The following is an 11607-nucleotide window of genomic DNA, read 5'->3' as shown; positions in this document are numbered from 1 at the left end:
ACTTTTAAAATTTCATGAAATAAATTCTACCATGTAATAATTATGCATAAAATGCATAAAAATAAATAAACGCATAATTAAATAAAAATCCTTGTCACGTATCGTACTTTTAAACTATTTAAAATTTGCGTAAAAATAAAAATTTTCTTAAATACAAAATAAAATTTCAATTTTCGTTCATAAATCAATTGTTCATCCGAAAATATTTGCATTAAAAGAGATCACCAATAAAATTTGCTAAAGAACAATACTTGTTTAAACAACGTAAACAAACGTGAAATCAGAGTAGTTGAAACATTGCATAAAAACTTAAAACATGGGCTGTCCTCGGGTTTAGCGTCCCGCTCAGTCCAAGCCAGCTCACTGGTCCTCACCTCTCGTCTCTTCAAACTCATCCTCACCTGCATCGATCAAGTCTAGTGAGTCTAAAGACTCAACATGTATAAACTGGAAGTAACGAGTACTACATAATAAAATCACATGCAACTTTAAAATAGAACGTACATACTTGAACTTGAACATGCATACATAAGATTGAGCATACGTACATATATACATAGACGTGCCATCAGCATAAAACTTTTCGTAAACATGCTTGCTCCATACATACTTGAGCATACATAACATCATTTTGCGTAGAGGCATGTTTCAAAGCAAGTGACCCATACATAAAAGCGTCTGATCAGACTAAACCACAGTACTGGGCTGATAGGGAAGATCCACTGCCACATACATGAGATCCCCGTTCATGCTTTAACGGGGGGATTGGTCCCTGATCATGCTTTACCACTTTCCAATCCTGATCTAAACCCGTTCATGCTTTAACGGGGTGGATTGGTCCCTGGTCATACTTTACCGCTTTCCAATCCTATACATAATTTGGTCACGAGACATTTAACATACCTAAAAAACTTAAAAGCATTTTCTTTGCACGTAGAACATACTTACTTGGCGTTGAGGTATTCGTTGCAACTTGCTTGGGGCCACTGCTGCACATACTAACATGAATTTCAACACTTAACTTGCATAACTTAGACGAACGTATTCGTGCTCACCACCGAATTAAATAAATAGCTTATAACATTCTAGATCACTTGGGACTTGACCTCGTTTAATCATCGTACTAAATCATGACATAAAATCCCAAAACAATCAATAAAATTTTTTCTCAAAAACAGGAGTACACGGACCTTGTGCCCAGGTCCGGCTACCGGTCCGTGTAGGTTCTGTAAAATTTTTCTCGAAGAAAAGGGGGGACCCGTACCCCGTGCCTGGGTCCGTGTAACTACGGTAGGGACATACTCGAAAAGAAGGGAGGGCACGGACCCCGTGTAAGGGTCCGTGAATGGGTCCGTGTAGGCTCGAATTTGACACTTCGGAAGAAACAAAGGCACAGACCCCGTGTCAGGGTCCGTCCCCGGGTCCGTGTACCTGCGTGAAGAGAAAACCAACGAAAATTTCTGTGCTTGTGACTTAGTCTCCCTAATTCGATCATCCTGACCATGAATCGACACCTCGAGATCCATCCTAGGACACTATAACACTGACTCAAGCCTATACAATTGCCCCAAAACAACCACACATCACAAGTAACGCAACAGACCCATGAACACGACGTTTTGACACCAAACGTATCCCACGACTCTTAAAGAAATCAAATGACTATCGACACAAAGCGACACACCAAAAACATCCCAATATTATCTGATCAATGAAGCCTGCGACAATAAAACTTCAAGAACACATCAATAACATATATTAAACATGGTTTGAGCAGTCCCACGAAAATGGTCATAACTCACTCAATTTTTGTCCAAATATTTTGAATTTCATATCAAATCGAAGGTATCAAAAAGTTCTACATTTCATATGTTGAATGTTTTCCCAAAATCTCGACCACAAAATCGCAGTAATTCGAAATACAGTAAAAACGAAATTCTGAGATCTAAAAACGTTGCATAGATTGATCAAAACAATTTTCTGTTCAAACCATTTACGTCACACATGAGTTTTCTCGCATAAAAACATCACAACACATAATATGACTAGATCGACGAAGGAAAAATAGAATATACATGCTTTTTGATGTTAAAATTTACCAAACCGACGACACCGATGCGGGAAGAAAGCGAGGGACGATCCGAGACGAACGTGGTGCGATTTTCTTTGAAGAAAACTCAACGAAGCCTTGCTGGAAAATCAGAGGAAGGGCGGCTGCTGTTCTAGGCCAAGAACCCTAGGTTTTCTCTTTTAAAAGAAATAAAAATCTGAATTGAATTATGTGTGTGTGTGTTGTGTCGTGTAAGTGTGTGTAAAAATGGGTGTGTGCGTGAGTTTAGTGGTGTAATTTAGGGAAATAAATTGTTTAATTATTAATTAGCAAGCTAATTAAAATAATTACCCCTTCTAACCTAATAAAATCCCTTAATTTAGTAATAAAGTGTACAAGTGCTAATTCTTTAAAAACTTTAAAATCATAAAATCACCTAATAATTAAATTAGGCTTTAAAAATACTAAAACTTATAAATCATTTAAAAATGCCACAATCCTAACTTAAAATATATTACCACATTTTAAAATCACCAAAAATCGTCATAGATCTCTTTTCCTCGACCCCGCATCGAATAATCGCCTGAAACATGAAACTCGAGAATTATTTTAACGTGCATCACATAGACATAAATAATTTAAAATAATGCATTTTCATAAAACATGCATCACTAAAATCATTTTAAAATTAAATAAATGATTTAACAATTTAATTAAATGCATGAGTTTTACGTGTACTGATTTTGAGCTATACAATCCTAGATTGCATGCATTTAAGTTACACGAATTAAATTCCTGGATCTTACAAGAAAATTTATTTACCCCCTTCTAAATTTCCTATCACGATCCTGACATTGTGGGTTCACAACTTCATGTAATTCAGAAAAATATTTGTCTTTATTTGTGTAACATCTACTCATTTTAATGTGCGGAAATATATTTTTTTAAAAGCTCACATTTTCGAAATAATACTTAAATGATTTGCATGCATGCACTCTACTGAAAAATATAACATTTAAAAATGATCTTAAATATTTGACAATAAAAATAGTGCAGTTTAAAATAACCAAACTCATCCCAAAATCATACGTAAACATGAACCAATCAAAATCTTAAAAATCATCAACTTAGAAAAATATTCATCTCCACTCGATCTCATAAATTATAATGCGAAAAATATGCGGTCCTCGGGTCGTGTTACCGCATCAGGTCTGCATACTCAGAGTTCGGCACGTCCAGTCTCCTCATCATTAAGTTCACATGCATCACACACGCCAGTCTAAAGACTCAACACACCTGTACCAGGAATAACAAGTACATATACATAGCACACACAGCGGTGAAAAAAAATCATACTCAGCATATCTTTCATGAACTTTAAAATCTTAATGTAAACGTGTCATATGAAATCGTGACGTGTCACGACAGTTCATCGTTAATCATCATTCATCATTCGTCATTTATCATTCATCATTTATCATTAATCATTTATCATTGGTGAATTCAGTTCATTAGAGGTGACTATCGTACATCATCATCATTTACGATGGATCCATCATACATAGAACCGCGGTACCCGATGGTTGTCGGACATCAGTGACAGGATCACCCATCCACTGTGTCTAGGCCTCATCATCAACATTTACATATACGTCTTAAACATTTACATATACTTCGATAGCCACAACTAATTCTCATCATTCAAAACATCATCATTTTCATCACTTACAAAAATCATGCACCAATGCAATTTTTCTTAAATCCAAGCATGCGACGTATATCTTCATAAAATCTTAAAATCATGATCATGATGTATAAAAATTTAAAATATCTTAAATTTGTGCTCAGGGTGCTGCCAAGACCAAAATCTCACCCTGAGTGCAAAATGACCATTTTGTCCCTAGAAACCCAAAAATTACCGTTTTGCCCATAGACGTAAAATTTCACGCTTTTGAAATTTCCTACTTCCATTGACTCTAACATGTCCCAAATAATTATTTATGCCTACATGAATTTTTCCATATTTTTATTTGTCTTAATCGATGACTTTTAAATTAATATTTAAATATAACATATTAATACGTTTTAATCCCGAATTAAACCAAACCTTAGCATAAAATTCCCAAATTAAAAATTATACTTCTTATAATTATTTGAGCTTAAATATAATTTTTCATAATTTTATTAAGCTTAAATCTAGGCGTTTCAAATAATTATTTAATTAACGTTTCGTGCAAAGATTAAATTCTGGATAAATCCAAAACTCATTATTTTAATCCGAAGCTTACCAAACTCTTAAAAATGTCCCAAAACATATTTAAAAGCATCCCTAAACGTAAACTGGAGCCAAATTCAAAACTTAACCAATTCGTTTTAGTGGGAGAAAAAGCAATAGTAGGGCCCGAACTCATACAGACAACAATAGACAAGGTTACAGTAGTCCGAGAGAAACTCAAGGCAGCTCAAGATCGACAAAAGAGTTGGGCAGACCTGAAAAGAAGGCCAGTGGAATTCAATATTGGCGAAAAGGCCTACGTAAAAGTCTCGCCTATGAAAGGAGTGGTCCGATTCAGTAAAGCTGGGAAGCTGAACCCTCGTTATGTGGGACCCTTTGAAATTTGGGAAAAAGTGGGCACGCTAGCATACAGATTGGCACTGCCACCAAACATGTCTAGAATACACAACGTGTTCCACGTGTCTCAACTAAGGAAATACATCTCGGACCCAAGTCACGTGTTGGAAGCAGAACCACTCATGATCGAAAGTAACTTGGGAGAAGAGCTGAAATACGAAAAAGTTCCCATTAGAATTGTGGACACCAAGGATCAAGTACTAAGACGACGAATCATTCCTTACGTCAAGGTACAATGGTCTAACCACACGGAAAGAGAAGCCACATGGGAGCTAGAAGAAAGGATGAGGGACCAATACCCGTACCTCTTCATAGACCAAGCCAACCCAAGTTTCGAGGACGAAACTTCCCATAAGGAGGGAGGGATGTAAAACCCGGGATTTTGTAATATCGTGATCATATCAGTTTAATATCAGGTTAATGATTTGATGGTGTAATCTTGGATATTAATATTTAAATCATTCAGAATATAAGATTTGTTTTAAGGTTATCTAAGTTGTGTAGATAATTTTATCGTGTACAGAATTATAAAGCTCGAGATTAAGATAATATTATCTATTTTAAACTTGAAATTTTGGTAGGAATAAATTTATCTCAATCTAAGGAATTAAAGAAGGAATTTTGAAAATAAGCAGATAAATGTCTAAGATTTAGGTTGATATTGAGATACCGGGATAAAAGATCAAATAAGAGATAATAGAATTCGAAATCTAACAATATACACCATGAGATTTTCGAAAATTAGGTGGGGAAGGAAGAAGGAGATTTTGAATATCTACCTAGATCACGGATATATCATGATTCTAGATTTGATTCACAGTTCAAACGCACTATCACGATAGCAGCCAACTCCTATAAATAGAAGGGCCCTAGTTTTCGAAAATCACACCTTAGACATACACAAAATTTCGAAAATCCTTCCCCTAGTCTCCTTAGGATTTTCGAGCACAGCGAAGCGCTGCCGCCGTCTAGCCGCCGAAGAGGAATTTTCGAAAATTCCTGTGCAAGCAACCCTAATTATTCACGTAATTTTTGCATCAAGAATTTAAGGTAAGTGGGCAAATTTTAAAGTTTTAAATTTTTGGGTTATGTGTTTTTCTTTTAAAGAAAAAAAAATGCGGTCGAACACCGTCTATTTTTTTTTAAATCTTGTTACGTTTTTGTGAGACACTGTGAGGATTCCCTGAAAATGGGTGGAATTCCAACATATGGCCCTTAACAGTGGGATAGAACTGTTTTACGGCCTCGCCCCCTTAGAGGATTAAAACTTAGGGACTGACGTCAGTAAACCATGAAAGGTGAAAAATTGCAGTGTTACAATTATGAAAAGCATGCTGTAAATATATGTTATTTTCGAAAATATGAAATTTTTATGTGGTGTTCGATAATTCCCCCATTTACTGAGTATTCCAAAAATACTCACCCCTTACAACCTTTCCCAGATAAATCCAAAGAACAGGTAGAAGAAGAAGAATCGGAACAGTTTTGAGGATGGTGATTAGTAGACAGGATTATTTTTTTTGAATTTTAGAAATTTAAATTTTAGGTTAGACTTTTTCGCAAAAATTATTTTATTTCAGTTGTAAAGACAGTTGTTTTTTTGAGAAATTATGAATAATAAACTGGTTTTCGGTTTATACTATGCTACGAGGCTGGCTGTTTCAATTGTGTGATTGTTAAACAACGCCGGTGTCAAATTCCGAGTTTTGGGGCGTGACATTTTAGTGGTATCAGAGCCGCCAGGTTCATAATCCGAGTGGGAAAAATCGATTTTTCAAAAAAAAAAATAATAATTTTCGGAAATTTTCGGCCAAACAGGCTCTTAGCGCGCCGCCGCATTCTTCGCAGATTCCGGCCGATGCCGGCATCGTTTCTCCGATCGGCGACCATTCCCAGAACCGTCTCGACGATACGAACAAAAGTCCTCAAACAATTTCAGATTTCGTGTTCGTGTGCCACTGGAATTTCTAATTTTACGGATTGGGCGTCGGGAACCCTAACCCGAATCTTATTTCGTCCAATTACCCTACCAATCCTACTCCGATTTTCAATTAATTTTACGCAAACAATATACGATCCATGGGTAACATTTCCCAACAATCAATTTTGCGTTCGGATGTGCCAATCGGAAAAACCCAATTTCAAGTGAGTCCACCGATTTTGAGCGAGTTCCGGCCAAATTAAGTAGTTTTCCGACCGATTCTGGCCGTGCCACCACCGGTTCCGTGACCCTCACCCCTTCGCCGTCCTACTCGTTTGCTCAGACCATACTCCGGCGAGTCAACCGGCGAGTCAACTCGGCCGAGTCAACGAGTCAACCCGCCAGCATACTCCCTTCGATTTTTTCGTAGGAAACTCCGAATTCGGTTCCGTCAACTGATCTGAAATCCTCTCGATATACTCTTCGAATCCATATGTCTATCTTAAAACTTTGCATTTTGAGAATTTTCGAAGAAACTTTTAATTTTCAGTACTTTACTCTATCCTGATATTTTATCATATTTATGATATTTTGAGCATTTTCTTTTCTTTTTTTCAGGAAATGTCTCCCCAATTCCGCACTCATGCCCAAGCTGCAATCCACATGAAGCAGCTTGCTATTGATAATCAGTCGCGCCTAATAAAGCGCCTTAGAGCCAGAATAGGTAAGAGAAGACGGGAGAACGCGATCTTAGCCACAGAGAAAGAGGAAATTCGGACCCAACTTAACAATGCAATCTATCAGAGAGAATTGGTAAGAGGAGATAACATGGATCTGAGGGACGGTATAGAACACGGCTTGTATCGAGAGAGAAATCTGCATGAAGACATCGACCGATACCGAAAAGAATTGGAAGAAGAAAAACAGCAAAATGCCAGGAGCAAGAAGAGACTGGAGAATTTAAGTGAGGCTATAAACAGCATTTCAAAGGTGAACCATCATCTGGCTCAATAGGGTGAGGTACTGAAGAACAAGATCAAGCAGAATAAGAGGGATTACGAACTGCGCCACCAGCTTACCATTGATATGTTGGACGAGGCCGAGGCAGACGTTCAGGGATGGAAGACACAAGTGGCCCAGCTTAATGCAGAGAATGCCCAGCTCACTCATATGGTAGAGCTACTTCAGGAAGGAGAGCCGGAGGAAGAGCCGGAAGAGGAAGAGCCGATAGAGATTGAAGAGCCTATAGCAGCCATTGGGGATGGAGAGATAGAGGATTAGACTAGGATGTCTTAGTGATTTTGTCCTAGGAGTTTATTATTATTTTTTCCATTGTTGCTATTTCATTCAGTATGACTTTTATTTCTTTTAGATTGGTCATGTTCATTTTAGTTCTTTTGAGAAATCAATAAAAAAATTGTTTTATTTGATTCATTGATTTCAATTTATTTCAACACAATCTATTGTATGAACTTTACTCGTACAAATTCTTAGAACTTGCGATACGATTGTAGGAAATGGCCGGCAGACCCCCGAGACAGAATCGCAACCCGCGTTATGCTAATACTGACCGTGAAGGCTGACAGGAGAACGAGCAAGAAAATGGACCCCCGCCTGCAATCAACTTAAGCCGAGCTGATCTTATGGCCATAGCCACCATTGTAGCGACAACACTGCAAGGATTGAGAAATCAAAACGCTAATCAGCCACCACCACCTCCACCACCAAATGGAATCAAGTTCCACTATGAATCACTCCGCAAGAATCGGTGTCCAACCTTCAGTGGAGCTGCAGACTCTGAGGTCAGCCAGAGCTGGCTGAAAAGTGTAGAGACTCAACACCGCCTATTGGAAGTTCCCGAGGCACTGAAAGTGGACGTGACTGTGCCATTCCTAGAAGATAAAGCAGGAAAATGGTGGGAAGCAATTTCGCCAGCCATGACAGCTGCAAGACCAATGACTTGGCAGCGATTTCGAGAAGCCTTTCTGAAACAGTATTTTCCGGCCGAGGTCAGACTGCAGAAACTAAGTGAGTTTGAAAACTTCACTCAAACTCCGGATATGTCGGTTGTGGAATACACCTCCCAGTTTAATGCCCTTGGATCTTATGCTCCGGCAATCATGGCGGACGAAGTTTTGAAGTTGCACCGCTTTAAAAAGGGATTGAACAGCAGGATCCAATCAGCCCTAGCAGTCTACCAACCCGCAAATTTTTCAGATCTAATGGGTGCAGCTATCCGAGCTGAAACTGACATCCAGCGCAGGGAGAATGAAAATAAGAACAAAAGGCCCATGAATAATCAGCCCTCACGCAGTAATCAGACTTTCAAGAAGCCTAACCAGTCCGGTGGACCATCAAAAGGACCTTCGCCTACATCAAGATACCAGGATATTAAGCCTTGCCCAACTTGTCACTAACGACACCTGGGAGAATGCCGAAGAAACAGTGGAGTATGCTTCGGATGTGGGAAAGCGGGACACCGAATTTCTGAATGTCCTACTGCCGCCAACCAAGCAGCCGGGCCCAATAAGGGAACAGGGCCAAATACAGGAGCTAACCCCAACAAGCCAAAAAGAAGGCAAGCCTAATGCCAGGGTCTTTGCTATGACTCAAGAAGAGGCCGACGACGCCAATGAAGTCGTTTCAGGTACCATCCTTATCCAAAAAGTGCCTGCTTATGCGTATTTGATTGTGGTGCCACACATTCTTTTGTATCTAAGAGACTCGCTAAGAAACTAGGATTTAAGCCCGAATTATTAGCTGAACCTTTTCGAATAGCCACACCTACAAATAAGGCCATCGAAACTCACGAGATTCACAGAGACTGTTTAATCAGTATCGGTAATCAAAATTTCAGTGCAGACTTAATACAAATAGTCATGGCCAACTTTGACATCATTCTAGGAATGGATTGGTTAGCCAAAAACAATGCAATAGTGGACTGTAAAGGGAAAAGAGTTAAACTACGAACCCCGAATCAGGAAGAGATCGTGTATCATGGTAAATCCAAGGAACGAAAATCACTCCTTTCCGCTTCCCAAGCATGGAAGGCAATGAAATCCGGAGAAGATATATACCTAGCAATGGTTAGCGAAGTGCAAGGAGAAGCCGAACTAAAGATAGAAGACATCCCAATAGTATGTGAATTCCCGGATGTTTTTCCAGAAGAACTCCCAGGGATAGTCCCGGACCGCGAAGTTGAGTTCGAAATTAATCTGGTTCCTGGTGCAGCTCCAATTTCTAAAGCACCTTACAAGATGGCGCCAGCTGAACTCAAGGAGTTAAAGGAACAACTCCAAGAATTGCTGGACAAAAAGCAAGTCCGACCCAGTGTGTCCCCATGGGGAGCTCCAGTACTTTTTGTAAAGAAGAAAGATGGGGGTATGAGGTTGTGCATCGACTATAGAGAACTAAACAAGATCACTGTCAAGAACAAGTACCCCCTCCCGAGGATTGACGACCTATTTGATCAGCTTAAAGGAGCCGCAGTCTTTTCGAAACTAGATCTGAGGACGGGATACCACCAACTGAAGGTCAGGGCGGAAGATATCCCCAAAACAGCTTTTCGGACAAGATATGGACATTATGAGTTCATAGTGATGCCTTTCGGGCTGACCAACGCGCCTGCAGCTTTCATGGACCTAATGAACAGAGTTTTCAAACCATTCCTGGATCAGTTCATAGTAGTATTTATTGACGACATCCTCGTCTACTCTTCCAACGAGCGAGATCACGAAGAGCATCTGCGCATTGCACTTCAGACTTTGAGAGAAAAGGAGCTCTATGCTAAGTTTAAGAAATGTGAGTTCTGGCTAAAGAGTGTATCCTTCTTACGACACGTAATCTCTGAAGCAGGAGTATCAGTGGATCCCAGGAAAGTCGAGGCAATTACAGAGTGGCCAAAACCTAAGAACGCCACAGACATTAGGAGCTTTCTTGGACTTGCAGGTTATTACAGGAAGTTCGTCGAAGGTTTTTCTTCGATCGCCATACCACTGACGAAACTCACTAAGAAGAATTCCAAGTTCGTCTGGGACGAAAGTTGCGAGAAAAGTTTTCAGACATTAAAAGAAAAGCTCGCATCTACGCCAGTACTGATCTTACCCACGGAAGATAAGGAATTCACCATCTACAGTGATGCATCTAAAGAAGGCTTGGGATGCGTACTCATGCAAGAGGGAAGAGTGATCGCCTACGCATCAAGGCAGTTGAAACAGCACGAGCAAAACTACCCTACGCATGATCTGGAGCTAGCAGCAGTTGTGTTTGCCTTAAAAATCTGGAGACACTATCTCTATGGCGCCAAGTGCGAAATTTTCACAGATCACCAGAGTCTCAAATACCTGTTCACCCAAAAGGAACTTAACATGAGGCAAAGACGGTGGATCGAACTCCTGAAGGATTATGACTTGACTATCAGTTACCACCCGGGTAAAGCAAACAAGGTGGCCGATGCTCTGAGTCGGAAAAATGAGAGCAAGATCACCCTGGCCTCACTCTCCGCGAGGCCATGTCTGCAAGAGAATGTAAAGTTAAACCAGGACCGAGACCCTGAGCTAACGAAACTCAAGGGACAAGTTGAAAGTGGGAAGTCTCAAGATCTACAAATCGATGTTAGAGGAGTCTTATGGATGAAAGGACGACTGTGTGTACCAGACAGCGATAACCTTCGCCAAGAAATACTGTCAGAAGCACACAAGTCCAAATTTTCAGTCCATCCAGGGAGTACAAAAATGTACAGAGATCTTAAGAGCAATTTTTGGTGGAATGGAATGAAAAGAGACGTGGCAGAATTTGTCGCTAAATGCCAAGTGTGTCAACAGGTCAAAACAGAGCACCAGCGACCTGGAGGATTATGGCAACCCTTGGAAATACCTGAATGGAAATGGGAACATATCTCCATGGACTTTGTGGTAGGGTTACCAAAGTCAAGGCAAGGGGAGGACGGAATATGGGTAATCTTATATAGACTTACAAAATCCGCACACTTCCTACCCGTCCATA

The 11607-nt window shown here is 39.7% G+C and overlaps 1 protein-coding gene across 1 annotated transcript; it reads left to right on the top strand.

The window, feature by feature from the left end:
- The first annotated feature begins 8246 nt into the window (after positions 1-8246).
- LOC140968993 (uncharacterized) lies at positions 8247-9020 on the top strand. The gene has a single exon (XM_073430208.1). The coding sequence runs from the start codon at positions 8247-8249 to the stop codon at positions 9018-9020; it is 774 nt and encodes a 257-aa protein (XP_073286309.1).
- The last annotated feature ends 2587 nt before the right edge of the window (positions 9021-11607 follow it).

Source organism: Primulina huaijiensis, unplaced genomic scaffold (assembly GCF_012295235.1).
Source record: "Primulina huaijiensis isolate GDHJ02 unplaced genomic scaffold, ASM1229523v2 scaffold39093_ERROPOS115441, whole genome shotgun sequence".
Lineage (NCBI taxonomy): Eukaryota > Viridiplantae > Streptophyta > Magnoliopsida > Lamiales > Gesneriaceae > Primulina > Primulina huaijiensis.
This window is presented reverse-complemented; position numbering and strand designations above follow the sequence as displayed.

What these genes read in the sequence shown, in the direction of transcription:
- LOC140968993 (XM_073430208.1), top strand. Translation starts at nt 8,247, where the DNA reads ATGGCCATAGCCACCATTGTAGCGACAACACTGCAAGGATTGAGAAAT.